General features: G+C 45.6%; 1 protein-coding gene across 3 annotated transcripts in view; it reads left to right on the top strand.

The window, feature by feature from the left end:
* The window catches only part of CD247 (CD247 molecule), a 95,023-nt gene that overhangs the window by 59,715 nt on the left and 11,830 nt on the right, over positions 1-23,478 (top strand). For all 3 annotated transcript variants that reach the window (XM_027820050.3, XM_027820051.3, XM_043538449.1), the window contains exons 2-3: positions 16,635-16,741; positions 22,184-22,237. In XM_027820050.3, coding sequence (XP_027675851.2) covers positions 16,635-16,741; positions 22,184-22,237 — 161 coding nt within the window. The remainder of the gene's footprint in view (positions 1-16,634; positions 16,742-22,183; positions 22,238-23,478) is intronic.

Below are 23,478 nucleotides of genomic sequence, written 5' to 3'. Positions count from 1 at the left end.
ACTAAATATTGTTGTTCCCAGTTTATGGATGAAGAAATGAAGGCACAGAGGGGTGAAGCACCTTACCCAACACCGCAGAAGTCAGTGGCAGAACTGAGATGTGGGTATTTCTGCCCACCGGTCTTTTCATGTTACTAGAATTCATTATTTTGTAGCAAATTTGCCAGCTCTCAATAATTTAAAGTCGCAAGTCTGTACATTCACACATACAACATTCCTTGTTTATATACCATACAAGTAAGTACATCACAAAAATTTGGTAAATGTAAAGTATGACGATACAAATAAAATGACACACTAATCTGAGTTAGTGCCCTCCAAAATTGGGTGCAATGCTCCGTTTGTGTAGCAATATTTCATTTTGATTTTAAATTGAAGTCTATAACAAACTGTTACACTGTGCACTGCAAAATATCGATGGCTATCTGCCCCGGAGGAAAAGATAATTTGATTATTTGTGGGTGAAGTGATCACTGTCTTCTCAAAGGACATTTGTGAGGCTTAACTAGTTAGTATTTGCCAGACAGTCTGAGGTACGCAGATGAAAGGCTCTTAGTACCTCTAAAGCACGGTTGGTTGGTTGATGTTAGTTTATATATATATTTTTAGTTATTTCACAGGCTCCTTTGATACAATGCTTATGAAATGCCTAAATGTTCAAAGTTACATTCCGGTAAAGAGGATGAGATGCTGGGAGAATGTTGAGGGGAGAATGTCTGAAGGCGGTAACAATAATAATAATAATAATGAAGAAAACCCCACCCCAACGTTCAAACTCAACCTGTCTCTTTACTCTGCATTTACTGTAGCTGCATTTTATTCTGGCCACGTTTCTCTTTCACCACATGAGCAGGGAACAGCGGCAGGGGAAGTGACACAAATGGCTGTTCATTAAATGGGTCAGCAGCAGGGGACTGAATGTAATGGGAAATCCTGCTTTTAACCTTCTGCCTGCCTGAGACATAGATACAGAGCCTCAGACCTTATGACTGGTGTAAACTTCTTTCTGCCTGCTCCCTCCTCATCAGGATGTTTATCATTCTCTCCCTGCCTGGCACCATGCTTCATCTGTGCCGTTGCTCGTGCATCTACACCCTTGACTGTAAACGTACAAAGAAGCCAGCTTGCAAGTATATATCTATACTTAAACAGATATAAAATCACCTTGAGTCACAGCTCTTTCAAATCAATGCATACAGTGCATTATGACACACAATGCAAAATAAACCCACTGAACTCCCCAGCAGAAATCCATAGAATCTCTCTCCACATGCCGCCGCCGATGATGATGGTTAAAATCTAATTGCTAACTAGGTGGGAATGTGTCTGAGTTAGGTAAATGCTACTGTTGCAGGTATTCAGATTCAGGGCAGTGAGCAGAAGAACCTGCTTTCTGGGTAGCACCCTCAATTTCGGGGCATTTCTGAACGAATCCAATCATTTCTCTTGATTATCACTTCTCCCTCCCTAGTAGATGGCAGTTTCATCTAGTGGTTGGAGCAGGGGGCTTGGAGTCAGGGCTGGCTCTAGGCACCAGCTAAGCAAGCTGGAGCGTGGGGTGGTGCTGCTGAAGGGGCGGCACTGCGGCTGTTCTTGGGGTGGCACTTCGGCAGCAGCCCTAGTGGCAAATTCAGCGGCAGCACCTCTCCATGGTTTCCCGCGGCGGCAATTCGATGGCAGCTCCCACCAATGTTCCTGTTCTCTCCAGCGGCGGCGTATTTGGAAGGTTGTTTTTTTGTTTTGTTTTGTTTTGTTTGCAGCTTGGGGCAGCAAAAAACATAGAGCCGGCCCTGCTTGGAGTTAAGACTGTCTAGTCCCAGCTCTGTCACTGACTTCCTGTATGACCTTGCACAAGTCTCTTAACTCTTTGGTACCTTCATTTACTGACTCATGTGTAAGGGTACTTCGCTATACCATAGGGGTCGTGAGCCTTCATTAATGTTTGTAAAGTCTATTGAGAACCTTGAACGATAGACACCTTACAAGTGCCTTTATACTTTAATCCAAATTTGGATGGCTTTGAATGTCAAGTGGCTGTGCCCCCTACTATGAGGTAAATGAAGGGTCTGTATGTGCCTTTGCTCTCTGGCATGGGCTTGACTTGGCACTCCCAAGTGGTGTAGAAAGCAGTTGATTTCAGAAGAAGAACGGGCTTCATGCCAGCAGGATGGGGTGTGTTTTGCGTGCAGCCCGACCAGGTCTTTCAAGTACTCACCAGCAGCAGCACCTGCAGCTGCGGCAGCTTTGATCCCCGTTGACTGCGTCACAACAAGTTGTTCATACGTTGTAGCTCTTGCTCGTGTGCCACTTCCACGCTGGTGACTGGAGTGCCCCAAAAGCATGTCCATAAAACACTTGCTGCTGTAGTTTCTCCTCCTGTCCCTGAGTCCCAGTTTGCATGATTTTGGAGTGCTGAATTGGAATTCCAGAGTTGGCATTGAGCTCAGGGGAGAAGAGTAGTGTTTCTTGCACAAAGCCAGTGAGCTCTGGAAGCCAGTGTCTGCCTGAGCAGAGGTCGACGACCGGCGTGAGAGCAAGGCTCTCTTTCCATCCCCCAAAGCCCACTTGGATACCCTGGCCAATTGTCCCTCAGTTCTGCCATCGAGATCACTTCTAGGCATGAAAGAGTCATTTGGGCTCTGTGGCTGAGATTGTGTTTTAATGGGCTTCTTGTTAGCAGTCCAAATATACGGCTCAGTTTTGACTATTTGAGCACAGGTAACATTATTACAAAATCATCCAGCTGATGGAACTCCCCATCCAAGGAATAGGTATATGCAGTATCAGTAAGTTGAATTTTACAAGATGGAGATTTGCAGGGTTGGGGTGGTGGGGAGAGAAGATACCAGTTAGGTTATCCAGCCCAAGACTGTTCTCTATACTATTAGCAGTTCTTCATTTGTGTTAAGCACTAGCAGGAAGCTGGGTGCTCTACCAAGCATAGTCCCTGCCCCAAGCTGCTTGGTGCTTAATACTTAATATCTTTCTAATACATTGTTTTGTTCAGTCTAACTTTGACATTCCACGTTGGTGGGACGCCCATCTCTCTTGGGTGATGATTCCACAGTGAAAAAGCCTGATGCGTTTGCCTTCTTGAATGTGGCTGGATATGTGCACAATAATATATTTACACTTGATCACTCTTGTGTCATCCTTTCCCCAACTCCTCATATTTTGTCTTTCTCATTGTCCCAGGATGCTATTTCTGATAGGGGAAAATTTAGTCTGATTTTCTTAATGTCCTCTGATTATTCCCAGTTCTACATTAAATATTTTCTCTTCCTTCTTTGTTTACACCCTTTACAAGTTTGTTGGCTGTTATCAAGTTTTCCCCCTTACCCAAAATACACAGATTCAGCTCTTTTTTTAAATCATCCAATTGATTGTCAAGATGAGTTCTACAAATTGAATCTTAGCTTCTAAAAATGACAAACACAATTCTAGCAATTCTGCAAATATAGTACCATATTTAGCTGCATATCATTGCAATAATATTGCTTATTTCTTGATATGACATATGATCTCATTGTCAAGACTTGATTGCAAATGTAGGGGAAATTCTCTTTCCAGTGGCGTGTGAAATGTCCTTCTAGACTAGCAGCTGGAAGAATCTGTAGCTACTAAAAATTTCCGTGAGCGTAGGCTTTTTTGAGGGGATGGGGGCAGCGGCTGTCTAGTTACATATTGTCGTGTGTGTGTGTGTGGGGGGGGGTGTTGTTTTGTTTTGGGGTTTTTTTTGTTTTTGTTTTTTTTTCATGATCTAGCTTGGTCATTTATTTAAGAGCCTTATGCTTTTGCCTTCTTGAATGGTGGATACATGTGCAAAAATATATTTGCAATTGATTGTCCTTGTCATCCTTACCTCACCCTCTCATGTGTTGTATTGCTCTGTACTGGTGTGGTTTTTAAACACACAAACTCCAACAGAGAGGCTGCTACATTAGACGTTTGGTTGTCTGGTAGGGAGAGCTGAATTTGGGTGAGGGAGGGGGCCAAAGGAGGGACAAAAAGCTACCACCCACCAAACTAGAAGCAACCTTTAAAAATATAATACAATAGTGATGGTCCTCGTTGCTACAGTTTATCTATTGTAATCTGTAGTACTTTAGGCATTCCTGCAGAATACGATTTTGGTTTCCACAAGGGGACTTGAAAGCTTCAAACAATCTCTACTTTGCAGTCTATGCAATCCGTTTGATTTGGGCTCCTGACTGTAAACTCTATTAGTCTGTAAAATAATTTCCCAAGGGAAGTGGTAGAAACTGTCAGTTGGGGGCCCTTAAAATAGATTGGACAAAGCAGTAGAAAATATACTGTAGGGAACAGTCCTGCATTTACTAGATTTGACCTCTAAGGTCTCTTCCATCTCTGAATATGGTTCTGTGCTCACTCTAGAAAAACAACACCTGTCTAGTCTAATACACCTCTAAGAGCTGAAATGGGCTACGTAGCTGATGTCCGTGTCCTGAAGCCGCTGGATCGGAGGGTTCTGATGGCATTATTGCTCAATTTGCTGTCACTAAGAGCCTTAATCAGGTTTGTTTCAGGAAAGCCCTCTGTGCAGAGTTCTTTCATTTCTCAGTTTTGCAAGCAGTTGCTTTTTCTGAGAATGACTGACTGTTTTGATGAAGGTAGGAGTCCCCTTCAAGAGATGAGCAAGACTCTCCCTCCCGTCTGCTTCTGACGGAGGATCAGGAGACATTCAGAGATGAGGATGGTTACCGTGTTTTATGGGTATGTTGAAAGTTCATCTCTTTTCTCCTCCCCCTCGTCTCCCCCACGGCCCTTCAGATTGGGAAGGCAGGTGATTTCTCATGCTTGTGAGTGTGCTGAGTCCCCTTGAAATAGCTCAGACAGCTGGGAGGAGACTCTCTTGACTTGCTTCTGTCACCATACACTGGACCTTTTTATCAGTGGTTTTTATTCTGTGCTGTGGTAGGTAGGGCTCAGATCTCTGTGTTTGTAATAACACCTTCCAAGCTGTGGCCATACCCATGGAGGAAAGACGGTGCTCTTTTCTCCTGTTCTTGAACCCATTGCTTTCCTCATGAAACCTTCCCATAAGTGTCTGCCTTAAGCGTGCCTGAACAGTGGAGCTCCTAGGACTTGCTAGGAGCCTGAGGGCTGCACAAAATGGCAAGAAATGGAGCTGTCTGTACCTTCCTTCATCTTCCATATGGAAGTGTAGCATGTGGAGACTACCAGCATGCAATTGTTTGTCTTTATCTAAGCAGCCTATCAGGCTCAGAAAGAACATGGGCCCTGCAGTCTGTCTGTCTGGGCTGCCCCTCCATTTGAAGGATGAGAGCAACAATGGGCCATGTTGTAGAACTCCATGGAGTGCCAGCTGCACTTTGGTCACTGTGGGTTACGCGCATGGGTGGTGATGAGCTAGTAGCCAATACAGAGTTCTTCCTGAGCTCTAAAATACCACCTGGGAAGGGGAGATCTTCTGCTGCATCATCAGTGGCTTTTGGACTCATTCACTTGCTGGTTTTGAAAGTGTCTGGCTTGAAAAGGCAGAGCTAGAAAATCTCTGTCTGGAAACACATTCTGCAACTCTCCAGCTGCGGTGAATGATGTGATTGCTCACATCTGCACATTGTAGACCTTGCACATACACAGGGGGGAGCCTCCTGAACTCTTATTTCCAACTCTGCACAGGAACTGTTTACTTTTGTGATTACTCATTTCCAACTTCCTAGCATTATTTACTAGACCCATAAACAATTCTGCACTTGCTAACTGGAGAGGTGAGAGGTAGCCAGTCCCTGTGTTCATTCCCTTCTTGGCTCATTTCCTTCACACTGCTTCATCAAGGTGCGTAAATTCTGGCCTAGAGGATTTTGCGCCCTCCCTCCCCCCCGGCATCCTATGGTGAGAGGGGTATTTGGTCCCCATGTTTGTTCAGTCCTGGGTTTCTCCACAATGTACACTTCAGCCCCATATTTTTGGGGCCTGTGATATTAAGTGAGCAAATAAACTATGCCAATAGCTGATGCCTGAACTGCTTTTTCCTTCACAAAAGCAGCTCAGCACTTAAGGTCAGCAATAGACATAGGGGTTGTTCCTGTCTTTTCCCAAAGGAAAGGAAGCATGGGCTAGCGAATGGAGTATATGGCCAGAGATCTGGATTCTGTTCCCAGCTCTTCCAGTGCCTTGCTGAGTGATCATTGACAACTCCTATACAGCTGAAATTTCAGAGTTGGTCACTATTTTGGGTGCCTCAGATTATAAGCTCTCTGGGACAGGGATTCTTTTTATTGTGTGTTTGTACAGCACCTAGCACAATGGAGTCCTAGTCCATGAATAGGACTCCTAGAGGCATTAGTGTACTATAAATAATATTTGATGCTCAACTGCTGAAGAGTCAGTCTTATAACGTCTGAAGTGCTGAACGGCTGCAGTTCCTGTTGACTCAAATTGGTGTTTGTGAAAGTGGATCCCAACGTGTCTGAAGTATGGAACTCAAAATAGTGACTATGTTTGAAAATGTTGGACTTAATTTCTGTGCTTCGACTTCCTTATTTGTAAAATTGGCCTAATACTAGCCTTACAGTATAAAAGTGCTGCAGGCCTTAATTCCTTAATGTGTGTAAAGCAGCTTGAGTTCCTTGGATAGAAGTTGCTATGAAACTGCAGAGCGGTGGTGGTCTAGAAACAATGACTCCTTTATCCAAAAAGAAAAGGAAGACTTGTGGCACCTTAGAGACTAACATTTATTTGAGCATAAGCTTTTGTGAGCTACAGCTCACTTCATCGGACGCATTCTTGGCTTTCTTGTTTTCTTGGCTTGGAGAGAAGCCCATAAAATCCACCATCCTGGATGAACGTGCCAGATCCCATAGCACATTCTGCACAAGGGGTTTGCCTTGGTGTCCTGGCCAATGCCCTTCTGCCCTTAGGAGGATATATGTAAGTTATGAAATGTCTGAATAGCACCTCTTGTCTCAAAGCACAACCTTAGAATAATGGGCTCAATTCTGTTAGCGCTCACCAGTTCCTAGGAGACACTGGAGACCAGCATTCATGAAAACTTTCACAGGGTTGTGAGGCTGCTAGTCTCTGGCTCTACGTCGAGGGGAGGGGGGGAGGTGCGGGGGTGTGTGTGTGCTGCGTGTATGTGTACATCGAATAGATAGATGACTGGGAGATAAGCCCCTGGGATTGCAACATAGCACAGGAAACCTCGCACTCAAGAGACACAGCTGTCAGCTCTGAGAGGAGGGGTTGAAACTGCTCTCTGTAACCACACCGAGCACTCGGGCTGTGCTCAGAGCTGAGCTCTGCGTTGACTTCAGCATGGCCCCTCTCTCTCAGGCCCACAGGTTTCCTCTCCTTTAGTTCTATTTCACTCAGTTGTCACTAAGTAGTGTGGTGGTGTTTGGGTTTTTTTCATTTTCTTTTCTTTTCTTTTTTTTTTTCTTTTTAAGAAAAAGGTGCAGTGGGTTACCCTCATGGGAACTGGGAATAGTCTATGACGTTCCTGCTCTGTGGGGTATAAACTACCAAGTTCATGGTCCATTCTGATCAATTTCACAGTCATAGGATTTTAAAAATAATAAATTTCATGATTTCAGCTATTTAAATCTGAAATTTCACAGTGTTGTAATTGTAGGAGTTCTGACCCAAAAAGAAGTTGAGTGGGGGGAGGGTTATCATAGAATATCAGGGTTAGAAGGGACCTCAGGATGTTATCTAGTCCAACCCCCTGCTCAAAGCAGGACCAATCCCCAATTTTTTCCTGATCCCTAAATGGCCCCCTCAGAGACTGAACTCACAACCCTGGGTTTAGCAGGCCAATGCTCAAACCACTGAGCTATCCCTCCCCCAAAGGAAGGTACCGCTACCCTTACTTCTGTGGTGCTGCTGCTGCTGGCGCTGCCTTCAGAGCTGGGCAGCTGCAGAGTGGTGGCTGCTGGCCAGGAGCCCAGTCTGAAGGCAGAGCCAGCACCAGCGCATAGTAAGGATGGCATGGTATGATATTGCCACCTTACTTTGGCGCTGCTGCCGTCAGAGCTGGGCCGTCGGTCAGCAGCCGCCACTCTCCGGTCGCCCAGCTCTGAAGGCAGCAGCGCAGAAGTAAGGGTGGCCTGGTATGGTAATGCCACACTTACTTCTGCGCTGCTGCTGGTGGGGCGCTGCCTTCAGAGGTGGGTGCCAGGCCAACCGCTGCTGCTCTCCAGCTACCCAGCTCTGGAGACAGTGCAGAAGTAAGGGTGGCAACACTGCAACCCCCCTAAAATAACCTTGCAGCTCCCCTGCAACTCCCTTTTGGGCCAGAACCCCCAATTTGAGAAATGTTGGTCTCCCCCGTGAAATCTGTATACTATAGGGTAAAAGCACACAAAAGACCAGATTTGCACAGAGGGAGACCAGATTTCACGGCTTGTGATGTGTTCTTCATGGTCGTGAATTTGCTAGGGCCGTAGGTATAAATACGGAGGGGGATTAAGGCTGCCTCAGTTGTATTTGGACTCCAGAATCAGAGGGGATTTGGAAGTGGTAGTAAGTCTGCAGCAGAGCAAAAGAATGGCTGCTTCCAGCTGACCACTTGCTGTGGAGGGTAGGCTACTTCACTTGGGAGGAGAGTCTATCTGTGTGAGGGGGCTGGGAGGAAATTTCTCAGGGAGTTAGGCTAGGCTGGGAGGAAGTCTGGCTAGCGATCTTAAACACTAAGTGTGTTTCACTGTGTAAAGTTCAAAGTTTGTGTTACAAAGTCCTACAGGACTCTGTCCCTCCTGCTTATCCACCCTGTGTCATTCCATGTCTCCTCACATCCCTCTGCTCTGCCTACCGTGCCAGCCTCATCAACCCGAGTGACTGCTTCTTGTGCATTGTCCTTAGGCTGCCACTGAGCAATTACATAGATGATCAAAGCACCGTATAGATCTTAGCTAATCCTTGCAACGCCCCAGTGGGTAAATATAAATATTATTATTAAATATTATCCCTGTTATACTGGTAGAGCAGCTGAGACATAAAGTTGCAATTACTCACCCAAAGCCACACAGTGAGTGGGGTAGAGGCAGAATTAGAGCTCGGAACCTCCCAAGACCTAGCCTTGCTGCCTTCGTAGGTGTGGAACATCTGCCCGTCCTGAGCTCATCCACAAAGCCCTGACCATCTTTGCATTTAAGTTCCTCCTAGAGACTTAATTGTGTGTGATGCCTAAGGTGAACTTGCTGACTATCTGTGACAAGTTTCAGGAGTAATCTGGAAATCGCTTACTAGTTTAAAATATTAAGATAACAGTACCTTCTCTCCCTCCCCTCTCATTGCCTATCTTTAATTTAAGTTCCTTAGGGCAGGGATTGTGTTGTGGTGTTCTCTGTTCAGAAAACACCTTGTGTTACCTCACCCCATTTGGACCATCACTAGTGCTTGAAGGTAGGACCTCCTGCTTGAAAAACGTTAGTTGTCTATTGTTAGACTCATCTCGCTGGGAGCAGCAGCAGACTCCTAAACCTCTATGGATTGGCCGAGGGAACATGTAATGCTCACTGGACAGTGAAGTACCCACCACCAATGGGCACTACTGCAAATAATCATTAATTTTGAAGGAGCTCTGTGTGATTTTTTTTTTTTTAGGGTAAGAATCATATAGGGGGATTATTAAATTAAAAGTCTTTATTTTGTTAAAAAGAATTTTCACAGATTTTAAAACGTGTGTGTGTGTGTGTGTGAGAGAGAGAGAGAGAGAGAGAAAATACTGTCCAAAATGTGTGTCATTGTGTTTGTATCTTAGTATGTTAATGTATGACAGTGAATGGACACAGACACTTTCATTGTCGTCTTGTCCACAGTGAGCCACTGATGAGTGATTATGCCTTAAAGCAAAAATATCCCCATCCTTTTAAGCCATTTAAAATAAATATAGGTAAGCATAAGTCTGCAGCGTCTGTGGTTAAATGAGTTACTGGTGTGTGAATTATCAAAGCCAAAAAAGCCCATTTATCAAAAGATAACGATAGCGCAGAGCCTGAGTTACAAAATGAGAAGCCATTTAAGAGGCCTGTGCAGGGTTTAATTCCTTTTTTAACTTCAAAATATCTAAATATATATTTCCGTGTTCACAATATACCACAGATGCTGTAGGAAGTATGTTAATATACACAACAATAGATGGTTCTCCCATAAGGTTGTTCTGGTCTACTTGTGTGACCTCTGGGGAGACCTCTTGTCTGGTGGTCTGAGCAGCTCTGTGGCAGGTTCATTTCCTGGCCCCCCTCTTTTTCCCTTGGCTACTCTGGGTTTTGCGGTCTGCTGTGGGGGAGGGTGGGGCTTGAGGGGGAGTGGAGGAGGGGTGAGTAGGAGCAGGCTCTCCATGAGCAACTTTCCTATTGCCTTGTCAGGCTAAGTTATGGTCACTCCTTGCCTGTCATTCGCATTGTCCCAGCTCATCTCCTGCTTGTCAGTCTTGAGGCCCAATTCTGTAAACCCTCACTCACAAATATTATCATTTTTATTTTGGTAGCACCTTAAAGGCGTTGGTTGGGGCTCCATTGTGCTAGGCACCATACAACCATAGAACAGAAGATGGCTTCTGCCCTGAAGCACTTTCAATCTAAAATAGTCCTATTGAAGTGACTTGTAGGACTAATAGCAGAACTTTCCTTATTCCTTATTTCTTTATTACAAATATAAGGAGTACAGTAGAATCTCAGAGTTATGGAGGTTGTTCATAACTCTGAAATGTTCGTAACGCTGAACAAAACGTTATGGTTGTTCTTTCAAAAGTTTACAATTGAACATTGAGCTTAATACAGCTTTGAAACTTTACTGTGCAGAAGAGAAATGCTGCTTTCCCTTTTTTTTTTGGGGGGGGGGGGGTCTCTGCTGCTGTCTGATTGCGTACATCTGATTCCAAATGAGGGGTCTGGTTGACTGGTCAGTTCATAACTCTGAGGTTCTACTGTACAATGAAAAAAATGGCTTATCTTTGGCCAAGGATTCAGCATATACTTGATCTTAAGTCTCCATTTATAAACCTGTTTTATTTATTTTTATATACCCTACTCTTTAACAATGAAGCAAGAAGGTATCAGGTTCTTTGTCATTCTTGAGTTGGCAAGGATCAAAAGGGTTTAATCCGCTTGAAAGAGAAGCAGAGAGGATTTAAGCACTGAGGAGGCTGGTCTGGCCCCTGTATCTTTTAAACGGGTGGCAGGTTTGAGGCGTGGAATTATGTGAATGGGGATTTCCTGGATCTGGCATTCTGGCAAACGGTGTCTCCCAAAGTCAAGTGCTCTGTGCTGCTATACACCAGGTGTGTGCCTTGAGCTAAGGCTGCACAACAAAGTGTGGCCTACTGAATGATTAGAACAAGAAAATGGGCATTGGGACTCTCAGCCCTTGTCTACACTACGAAATTACTCCGATTTTACAAAAGTCAATTTTTGGGAACAGATTGTATAAAGCCGAGTGCATGCGTCCACGCTAAGCACATTAATTCAGCGGTGTGTGTCCACAGTACCGTGGCAAGCGTCGACATTCCGAGCGGTGGTAGAGTGTGCATTTGACCGTTTAAAGGGTCGCTGGCGCAGTTTACCGACTCGTTCAGACCTCAGCAAAACCAATATTCCCATTGTTATTGCTGCTTGCTGTGTGCTCCACAATCTCTGTGAGAGTAAGGGGGAGACATTTATGGCGGGGTGGGAGGCTGAGGCAAATCGTCTGGCCGCTGAATACGTGTAACCAGACACCACGGCGATTAGAAGAGCACAGCAGGAAGCGCTGCGCATCAGAGAAGTTTTGAAAACCAGTTTCATGACTGGCCAGGGTACCGTGTGAACACTTCTGTTTGTTTCTCCTAGATGAACCCCCCCGCCGCCCACCTTGGTTGACTCTAATCCTCTGTAAGCCATCCGCCTTCCCCCCTTCGATCACAGCTTGATTGCAAAGGAAATAAAGTTACTATAGTTTAAAAACCATATATTCTTTATTTATTGATTATAACAAATAGGGAGATAACTCACAAGGTAGCCTGGGTGGGGTGTGGGAGCAGGGTAGGAGGGAAGGAAAAGGCCACTTCAAAACTTGTTGAATGACAGCCTTCTGTTGCTTGGGCTGTCCACTGGGGTGGAGTGGTTGGTGCCCAGAGCCTCCCCCCACCGCGTTCTTGGGCGTCTGGGTGAGGAGGCTATGGAAATTGGGGAGGAGGGAGGGCAGTTAAACAGGGGCTGCAGCAGCAGTCTGTGATCCTGCTGCCATTCCTGAACCTCCACCAGATGCCAGAGCATGTCCGTTTGATCCCGCAGTAGCCCCTGTGTTGCATCCTGCCTCCTCTGAACTTCCTGCCGCCACCGCTCATCTCGATCGTCCCTCCTGTCCTCACATTCATTGGCTGCTTTCCTGTACTGTGCTACTGTGTCCCTCCACACATTCTGCTGAGCTCTGTCAGTGCCGGACAACTGCATGAGCTCAGAGAACATTTCAGCGCACGTGCGTTTTTTTTTGCCACCTTATCTGAGATAGCCTTTGGGATGGAGGAGGGAGGCTTGAAACATTTGCAGCTGCGGGAGGAAAAAAAGGGAGTGAAGTATTTAAAAAGATACAGTTTACAGAACAATGGCTATACTCTTTCACGGTGAACAACACTATTCGCATTACATAGCATATGTGATTTCGGTACAAGGTCGCATTTTGCATCTTATATTGAGTGCCTGCAGCTTTGGTATTAGAGATCACACACGCAGTGCCGGGCAACAGAATTCGGCTTGCAGGTGGCCATGGTAAGCCATAGTCTTTCAGCTTCTGCTACCTTCATAACAGAAGCGCCCTCCTTTCCCATACCAAGCAAAGCCCATTGAGCTGGCCATTTAGTGCTGTGGTTTTCATGTTAATGTGCAGCAACAGAAACCAAACTAACCCCCCGCCCCATCCAATTCTCTGGGATGATTGCTTTACCCCTCCCCCCACCTCATGGCTGGTAGCAGGGAAGATCACTGCTAGCCAAACGTGAACAGCTCAGTGCCAATGCCCCCTCCCCCCACTACTTGGCTAACTGTGGGAAGGATTTCTTTTCAGCTACAGGCAAACAGCCCAGTAGGAACGGCCACCTCTGAATGTCCCCTTAATTAAATTCCCGTATTTCAACCAGGTTACCATGAACGATATCACTCTCCTGAGGATAACACAGAGAGATAAAGAACGGATGTTGCTTGAATGCCAGCGAACACCGGGACCAATGCTGCCAGGCTTTGTCATGCAATGATACTGGATTACTTGCTACTAGCATGGCGTGGTAAAGTGTCCTACCATGGAGGACGGAATAAGGCTGCTCTCCCCAGAAACCTTTTACAAACGCTTTTTGATTACTTCCAGGAGAGCTTCATGGAGTTGTCCCTGGAGGATTTCCACTCCATCCCCAGACATGTTAACAGACTTCTTCAGTAGCTGTACTGGCCACGAATGCATCCCAAGTCCTCAGGGCAAATTAATTATTAAAAAACATTTGCTGTTAAAACATGTATTATATTTAAAAAGGTACTCACCAGAGGTCCCTTCTCTGGCTTGGTTGGGTTGGGAGGGCATTTCAGTCAGGGTGATAAAAAGATCCTGGCCGTTAGGGAGAACGGTGTGCTCTCTGCTCTCCTCAAGCTCGTCGTCATCCTCCTCATTTTCCCCGTCCGCAAAATCCTCAGGCATGGCGGAGAGTACCCCATCATCGGAGTTCACGGACAGGGGTGAGGTAGTGGTGGCGGCCCTCCTAGAATTGCATGCAGCTCAGTGTAGAAGTGGCATGTCTGGGGCTCTGTCCTGGAGCGTCTGTTTGATTCTTTGGTTTTCTGGTACGCTTGTCTGAGCTCCTTAAGTTTCACGCGGCACTGTGTTGCGTCCCTGCTGTAGCCTCTCTCCATCATGGCCTTGGCGATTTTTTGAAATGTTCTGGCATTTCGTCTTTTGGAACGTAGTTCTGAGAGCACAGATTTGTCTCCCCATACAGTGAACAGATCCAGTACCTCCCATTCGGTCCATGCTGGAGCTTTTTTGATTCTGGGACTGTATGGTCACCTGTACTGATGAGCTCGCCTGGCCAAGCAGGAAATGAGATTCAAAAGTTCGGAGGGCTTTTCCTGTTCACTTGGCCAGTGCATCAGAGTTGAGAGTGCTGTCCAGAGCGGTCACAATGGTGCACTGTGGGATAGCTCCCGGAGGCCAATACCGTCGAATTGCGTCCACACTAACCCTAATTCGAAACAGCAATGTTGATTTCAGTGCTAATCCCCTCGTCAGGGAGGAGTACAGAAATAGATTTTAAGAGCCCTTTATGTCGACAAAAATGGCTTTGTTGTGTGGATGGGTGCAGGGTTAATTCAATTTAACACTGCTAAATTCGACATAAACTCATAGTGTAGACCAGATTCTGTTCCCAGCTGTGCCATAGATTTACTGTGGGACCTTGAGCAAGTGACTTAACCTCTCCTTGCCTCTGTTTACCCTTTTGGAAGTGGGGTATAATCCTATATCAGATGAGTGTGGTGGTGAAGATTAATTGATATTTGTAAAGTATGTTGAGTATCCTTTAAAAGGCATTTATAGAAGTGTTAGGATCATATACCACTTTCTTTCCCTAGGCGTGACAGTGCAAGGAGTGGAAGAGTAGCCACCCTGAATACATACCTCTCTAAGATGCTACACAATTATTCAGGGTGGCTAGCCCCTCCTGCTGCAAACACTGACACGGCTATGTTAGTATGCTAGCTCCGTCAAAGCTAACATGGGTGTGTCTTCTTAAGCTGGATATTACTCCCCTAGCTCGAAGTGTAGACATACCCTGTAAGTGTGCGGTTTCTAATCACATGAACTGTTTTGAATTGAATGTCAATTCCTAGTTTAGAAAAATCATTTTATGGTATTGACAATTTCGTCTGCCTCAGTGTAATAATCCCTTCAGTTTAAACACAACTAACAGCAAACATTTGTGTCCTGGAATAAATACTGGTATAGTGTCCACATTAGAATTTGCAATTGTATTATCAAGAGTTAAAACATGACTAAAAGTTTGAGTGTACCCAATCTCTCTCTATGAATACAGCTCTTTAAATCCGTCACCATTAACTTACTGGACACTTTGATCCTGCAGAAGGCAGATTTCCTCACATCGATGTGGCTGTTATAGAAAAAACATTATCTGCAAAAAGCTTTTTAGAATGAGTGGCCTGTGTGGGAACACCAATCAGAATAGAGATCCAGCATATAGAACGTTCTATTCTGTAAAGGTTCCTATACCACCCTCACCCACCGTAATATCAGCGTGTGTTCCAGTAATGCATTAAGCAACGTGACTAACATCTGTCATGTGTGGTGCATAGGAATTGCCAGGCTGCGTCAGATCCAAGGTTCAGCTAGTTCAGTATCCTGTCTGACAGTGGCCAGTAGCAGATTGTAAAGAAAAAGGTGTAAGAACCCTGCAGTAGCAGATGTAAGTCTCATCCTGATCTCTAATAGTTAGAGGTTGGCTTAGACCCTGGAGCATGAGGTTTTATACCCCTTCCACAATTTTTATAATGAATTATGGTAATTCTGGATATGTTTGAATCTTGCTAAAGTCTTGGTCTCAACAACTTCCTATAGCAATGAGTTCTATAGTTTAATCATGTTTTGTGAAAAAGTATTTCCTTGTATCAGTTTTGAATTTGCCACCTTTTTAATTTAATTGTGTTATGAGACTGGGAACTGCTGTTCTCCCTGTCTACCTTCTCCACACCATTTATTATTTTATGTACTTGTCCCTTCTTATTCATCTCCTTCCTAAGGCGAACAATCCCAGACTTTTCATTCTCTCTTCATATGAGTTTTCTGTACTCTTGATACTTCTTTCACCCTTCTCTGAATTCCCTCTAATTCTGCAATTCAAATAACCTGTTACCTTCCTCCGTTTCCCGGAAAGGTGATCTTTCTCTGCTTTTTAGATTACACTGTAACCTTTCCTCTACAGATGGTTCTGGACCTGAACCCTCGATCTAAGACTGCTCCAACTTCTGGACCTGAACTTTTGGCTCCACAGCTGAATTTCTCTGCTCTGGCTCCTCTTTTTAGTTCTCTGAAAAGGTGTAGTCATGACTGTAATAGGTGCCACTGGAGTCAGGGCATTCTGCTGCCTGCCATAAGATGGGATCGGGAGGTAACCTTAACCATATCATCTGACTGGGTCCAGGACATAAACACCAACACTTAACAGCATTTCTGTGTCACAACTTCTTGTTGCCATGACTCCCTGCAGGGGATAATATTGGATTCTAATGACCGACTTGATGGGTAGTAGTTGTCTATGTCAGGCATTCTTCAAATAACTGCATTGTAGCTGATCTTTGACCATAGATATGCAGATGTCCTAGTCACCAGCTAAAACTGTGCACACATGCCACAGGGAATAGAACCTGGACTTTCTGCTTCATAACAGTCATCTTCAGCCTTTTGTGCTAAAAGAGTCTTCCTTTACTGCCAGTTGCCTTAGGGCTTGTATGTCCTTTTGTAGGACTCCAGCCGCTATGGGGGTACATAATCACACAGACTGAAGTGGCTGTTGCTCTGTTGAGTAGAGGGCAGCAAAGCCATATACACGCCAGCCTGTATATTATAACCCAGATGACCTTGTTTTTATTAATGTCCTTGGTATTTCTGTACAGATGCTGCACCGGTTCCGGGACTGACAGACCCGAGACTGTGCTACATACTGGATGGGATCCTCTTCATCTATGCAGTCATCATTACGGCCCTCTTTTTGAAAGCTAAGGTTAGTCTAATTGCCACAGTGTCTCCTCAAAACACTGAACCATTAGGTGTTTGTCACGTAATCCAGTCTGTCTATGGACTGGGAAGTGGTTGGGGGAAGATCAGATTTTCTTGGATAGTTGCCTGGCTTGAAAGTTGGAGTATAAGCCTATGATTGTTTGGCTCCCATTGCAAATGAGAAGTGCTGGGTTTGCAGTTTGATCGTTGTGATGTCTGAGAGCCTGTTGCTAAGCACTGGGATCTGGCGGGAGTGAAAGCAGTTCAGTATTTGAGCCTTGAAGATGTAGGGAAAGCATGGTAGGATTATTGCAACTTCCTTTGTGGTAAGGCTTTTCCTTTTCTGAAGTGGGCTGTGAGCACCCTTAACTGATTTTGTTTTTCCAGAGCAGGGCCCAGAAGTGCACGAGTCCCAAGCATAAAATGCAAAATCTAGCAAAACATTGCAGCTGGTGATCTGTATTGGTGGGTTAATTAAAAAGAAACAGGCAGTGCTCCTTCAAGAGTCGCACCCACTCACCGCCAGAATATGGAAAGTACAAGGGGGGGCCTGGGAGCTTTCAGAAAGTAGCCAACCTAGTCACTGTGGGTGATGGTGGCAAGGTTCCCCAGAGTCCACATCCTGTGAGGATTCAGCATCTGCAGCCACACGATCTTGAATCCAAAATGCATTTCTTCTCTCTCCACCTTAGAACTTGCGGGTGATTTTTGGCTCACGCCCTACCTTTGGCCTGGTCTTTGGACGAGGTATAGACATAAAGAACAATGCCAACCAGCCCCAGCCTGATATTGCCTCATTCAAGCCGTGGTCAGAGCTCTTCCTGCCTTTAGGCCATATGGCAGTCACGTGATAATAGTTCAGCCCTGAAGGCTCAGGGACCCCAACACACCCTGACAACAGAGCAAGGAATTGTGGGTCTGGTAGCCATTGTGCGCACGTTTGTTATTGTTGTGCCATGGGGCCCAGTCACAGTAATGAAAAGACAGTCCCTGCCTCAGAAAGCTCACTGTCTCAACTTACGACAAGACAAAATGGGTGTATAAAACAGACAAACAGGAGTGGGGATGGGGGACAAAATAACAGTAAAATGTGGATGCTTGTGCAAAATAAACAGTAGCCTTTCCTTGCTGAGGCATTCTCTGCTAGTGGTGTTTACAGGCGTCATAACAGAGGAAGAATTTGAGGAAGGATAAAGCAGTGGGCCTACCGATTTTGTTGGGAATTATTTTTTCCTTCTGCACAAGGCTTGGTGTGGGAGAAGTGGGCAGTGAAGATGGGCATTTTGCCAGAGAGGAGATGGTGTCAGAGGGGTGGATGGAAACTTGAGCACCAGTAGCTGGGGAACTCTAACTGAAGTAGCCTCCATGCAGTTCAACTGTACCCAAACTTCAAAAGTGACGAGTGATGTTGGCTGTCTCAGGTGAAAACGCTGAGAGACAACCTTTCCCTGAAGGGGAGGAAACCTCACATGATAGATGCCAGTCTCCTTGGCCCAGAGCTGTAAAGGTATTTAGCCTCCTAACTTTCATTGGCTTCAACGGAATGAAGCCGAAGTACCTTGGCAGCTCTGGGTCCTTCTTAACTCTGCACGCTGCTCTGATACTCCAGTGGTGGACACAGTACCAGAGGCTGCACAGAATAGGTAGGAGATGCTGGGTCAGCACTGTGAGTTGGTTTATGCCTCTTTGAAATGAAGAGACCGTGATAAATGGCGAGAGAGGAATACCTCAGGAACAGGGTCTGAGCACTTAGGATAAATCCCAAGCTAAACTGTGTTTAAAACCACCACTCTGGATGTCGAGTGGGGGACAGGTAATGGATACATGGAGTCTTAGGAGGCTTGGCTCCGGCTGGGAGCTGTGACAGGGGTAAGTGGGCAGTGATGGGCTGTTCAGTGACTCATGAAGGGAGTTGGTGGCTTCAATCCAATTCCCCCCAGAGGCCAATGTGAGGGGGCCGGGGAAAAGCACAACCCCTGCTTTATGCTAAAAGCAGAGGAGAGCGTCCCTCCTCTCCCTGGCTTAGGCAAGCAGCCCTTCCCCAGCATCTCCACTCTGACTGGCGAAGTGAGAAATCTCCCTCTGGTTTCAGTCTACTCTAATCAGTGGGTTCAGCCCAAAAACCCACTCAAAACAGGCACCTTCCTTGTCAGCCTGCAGTGGAGAAGCCAAGGATTGAATAGGCCTGGAACTGGATCTCTCTTCTCGCGGGTACTCCCAGGCAGGGCGGAGGTGTGCTAGTTGGGGCTGGCAGAGGGGAAGTTTGCCCTGCAGCTGCTGGCACTCATCTGTTCCACAGATAAACAGTGTCCCAAGGCAGCATATGCAACACAAAAATCAGAAGGAAGAAAGTTTTAGAAGAAATGAATGGAACTCAGCAGAGGCAGGAAGGAGTTGTGGGTTTTTTTTTTTTTTTTTGGCTGCCGTTATAAATCCAGATGAAAGTGCTGCTCTAGGACTGCTAGTCTGTGTGAGCCTGCCAGAGCGAAAAGACAGACGTACAGATGCCCCTCCACGCACACATTGTACTTGACTGCAGGAGTCATGGACCTGTCCTGCTGTTGGGGAAAGAGAGCGGTCATTAGGGACAGCTCAGTAAAATTGCCCAGGAGCTTGTGAACCTGGAGCAGCAAGATGCTGAAGCAGGGTTGAACTAGCCCAGCAGTTGCTTGTTCCCAGCCCAGAACTCCTCTAAAGTGAGAGAAATTTATTCCCCTTCTAAGGTTAACAGATTTGCAGGGTGATTTGAATATTGGCAGCAGGTGCATGTAATCTACTTGGAGATGTCCTAGGTAGTGGATTTTACCCATAGGAGATGGAATAGCCTACCTTCTGCAATGTGTCTAGCTGTTAACTGAATGTGTATACAGTAATAATTCAGTGATAGCAAATAACTAAGTTGCTGCTTCAGAGGAAGAGGCAGGATGACAAACCCATCCCTGGTACCACTCCATTTATTTAAGATAGAGCTATAAAATTGGAGTCTGCAGCCTTCCCAGTGTCATGATGGGGAGAGCAAAGAGGAGCTGTTCTGATTCCCCTCAGCAAGAAGAGTCTGTACACGCAAGTGCTGTCTACCTGGTGTTCTTCTCTCTAGAAAGTGGTGTCTGTATACAAAGTTCTGTACGTACGTGCAGTGCAAAGCCCTTGCCTAAATTCATAGGTTAGGGCCAGAAGAGACAGTCAGATCCTCTAGTCTGATCTGTATATCATAGGCCACTAAATTTCTCCCAATTACCCCTGTATATAGTCTCAAAACTGCTCTGTGTAGACAAACCCTCCATCAATCTTTTGCTATGTAAGAATGTCTGAGGTAGAAAGCTTTTTGTGTAATGCCTTCTTGTGTAGAAAGTTGGCTACAAAGAGGCTTTGCTGAATTCCCCAGGAGACACAGAGCAGCTTCAGTGCAATTAAAAATGTAACCATTTCCCCAGCAGATCTCATAAATTACTAGAATAGAAGCTATTTTGTCTTGTGGCATTTAGAGGCTCTGCATGTCTGTAGAGCTTGTCAGTTCTTTGCTTTAGCTATTAGGCTGTAGAACTGGTACCTCTCCTGGCTGCTGCATAGGCAGAGGAGGCCTTCAAAGAACTGCTAGCTATCTCGTTGCCCTGTAATGGAATTGTATATAAATGAATTGATAATGGCCCCTGACAAGCCATCAGCCTGCTTTGGCAGGGTCTGTGTGACTACAACTGCTCCAGCCCCCTTTTAAGCCTGCTACAGGGGCCAGCAAGCACCTTCAGACTGCAGAGGTTATGAGATCCATACTGATTGCTAGAGCCCACTCCACACCCATGCAAGGCTGGGGTCACAGAGATCTTAAATGCAAGTTCTGAATGTGCTGTCTGGGGTAATGCTTTAGCTGTAAGTGTGGCGCTAACGGGTCTACAGCAATGCCTGTGTCCCTTCAAAGTAGTGGAGTTTGGGGGGGGGTACCCCAACATGGCAGGCACAGCTGCTCCACAGAGGTGTGCTTGGAGCCAATGTATTGGCACTGAGTCAATGTCCTACTGTACCTGGTTCAAAATGGCATGGGCAAAGCACCTGCCTTAAGGAGCTGTCACAGCTTGTAGGGATCAAACTGCACTAGCAGACGTTGTAGGTTTGGGACCTAGTTACCCGAGATTGTCTGTCTTCCCATGAATATGTACTATGCTAGTCAGGATCAGCAGAGGCTGAAATGGCGTGACCACTATAAAAGTGAGGAGCTGCGAGCAGGGAGCTCTCTGAGGGTCCTCTATTTTGAACCCCACTCCACAATCTGTTGGAGCTCAGACTTTTTAATCTTCCAAGCATGCAGCAAAGCTTGTCTCTTCTCTCTCTTAGTAAGTCTGCTGAGGAGGGTGTCATTTGACGTGGATATATTTATGGGTGCACGTTTGTCTGCTTATATTGTGATGAATGTATGAGACAGAGGCCCAGAGCACCAGATGGGCCCCTAGAGATGCATCTTTTTAAAATGAATGAATATAGGCAATGCAAACTGACCTTGTAAACTCCATTGTAGTAAGAAGGGGGTTTAGCAGCTCTGTAGCCTACAGGGCATGCCAAATATTCAAAGGAGGCTATGCCATTCGTGTGGGGGGGGGGAAAAAAAACCTAAATGTCAGACTAAGTTTACATTTCTGGAGTCTGTCTGCTAGTTTTCAGTGCATAAAGCAAATTGGAAATGTTTAGGCCAAGCTCCTTTTGAGCTATGAGAGGTTAAAACACTTGTAAAAATTTGGTGGTTTTTCACTTTTTGAAAAATCTCAGAACTCAAATGGCTGCTCTTTCACACCCCCCTCCCCCCGAAAAAAAACCCAACAACAACAAACAACTAAGCCTGGGCAGGCCAAGGAGAAGTGTGTGTGCGGTTGGTTGCAAGAGTTGTGCAGATGGGAGCAAAAATATTCAGACTTAAGAGGAAAATTTTCAAACACCCCTCCCCCAATCTATATAGCACCTTCTGCCGCTGCGCAGCCTGGAGACTTAAAAGGTGTCCTTAGTCTTTTAGAGCTTGATCCTGCAGGGCGGGACCCACGAAAGACCTGGCATTAATGCTAGCAGCCCTTGCCCTCATAAGAGACTTTCCAATAACTGGCTTGGAGCTCGACGGTGACCCTGCCATAGCATGCTGGTGTGCACGTGCACAGTGGAGGGGAACATTCAGTAGGAAATCCTGTCTGTGTTTCAGCTTCCAAAGGGCTGTTATAAAGCACCATTAAAAGGATGACCAATCCTGAGGGTGGACTGAAATACAAAGGAAAGCTGCCTCGGAGAGCAGGGCAGGAATTTGTATAGTTTTTTGGCCCTTTTGGGCACCCCAGATGGCAAACTCTTGATGGCACTGGCAGGGCTGTTAGTCTGTAGGTTCCCCACCTAAGGTAAGAATAACTCCCCCGGGGGCTGTATCTACTATGTGCCGTTGCCAGGTGCTCACTTTGCTGTCTCTCTCTTTCAGTTCAGCAAAGCTCCTGAATCCCAAGCTCTGCAGGATCAGAATGACGTGTATAATGTAAGTGACTGCTGCTCTTATGTCAACATGTTTTTAATTTGCTCATCCAGACATGCTCTCTCCTCCTGCTGTCCTTTGAATGAGGTGACTTTCTTCTGGCCGGATGGCCCTCAGGATGGGCTAGATGAGGCAGACTAATGAGGAACAATCACAAGTGGGCAGTGTAGTAGCTACAAGAGGAAGTGACTTCCCACTGGGGCGAGCTCCTAATGGCTCACCACGGGGGAACTTCCTTCTCACTCACCTGTTACCAACACTAGGACTCTGGTTTAAGGCTTGACGCTGTTAATGTGCAGGAGGTGCACTTGGCATGTCCATTCACCAGAAGGGCGGGAACAGTTAATTCCAGTATTGAGCCAGTGCTCTCCAGTTGGCAGATGCAGCCAGTCCGATACATGCACAGGAGCTGGTGTGTGGATCACAGAGTGCTGTCTGTAAGTCCATGAAACACACATGTGCCCATCAGCGTATGCTTTCCTCTACAGAGGGCCTGACCCTGCCGTACTGCCTCACACTGAGTAGTATGTACGTATTTGAGTAGCCCCATTTAAGTCACCTGTGTCTCTTCACTGCTCTGTGCGGTAGGGTTTAGAATATGGATATCTGGAATGCAACGCTTTAAGGGTCAAATGTGAACTCTTCCCAGGTTATTTATTAACGATGGCTTGAATGTTGCATTGTGGGTTGCTGGAAAGAGAGTAGACCATAGGTTGTCTGTAAGGTACTAACCCTAACCTCTATGCTCATAAAGAGTACTCTAGTAATGGACCAGAGCACTACACTTGTAATGGCTCCATATGCTTGTACTATCACTATTAGACACTTATTTGTAAAAATACATAATATTGTATGTCTTTTAAAAAAAAACAAACAACCCACAATGTCTCAATGTGCTGTTGATCTCCTGACAGGAATTTATTTTAGATTTACTAGAATTTTATTATTTTACCTTTAGAAATGAGGGAGGGTGATTAAAGGTTTATAAACTAATATATTTACACTGATTGATGTTTTTACCTGTTCTCAGGTAAGGAGGCTAGCTAATGCTCAGAGATCTGTTCAGTTATATAGCTTTTCTTCTACACACTTGCATCCTGTCAGTTTCTCCCTTTGCTGATAGGGACAATATGGCACAGCACAGTGGCATGACTATCTTCCATTTAACCATGACAAGGCACTAGTATAGTAAACTCTTGGGAAGGGGACAAGAGAGAGAGTTATGTCATGCTACCCTTGCTTAA

This window comes from Chelonia mydas, chromosome 1, assembly GCF_015237465.2.
Source record: "Chelonia mydas isolate rCheMyd1 chromosome 1, rCheMyd1.pri.v2, whole genome shotgun sequence".
Classification (NCBI taxonomy): Eukaryota; Metazoa; Chordata; order Testudines; family Cheloniidae; genus Chelonia; species Chelonia mydas.
Note: the sequence above shows the minus strand (reverse complement) of the source record. Positions and strands in the feature narration are given on the sequence as shown.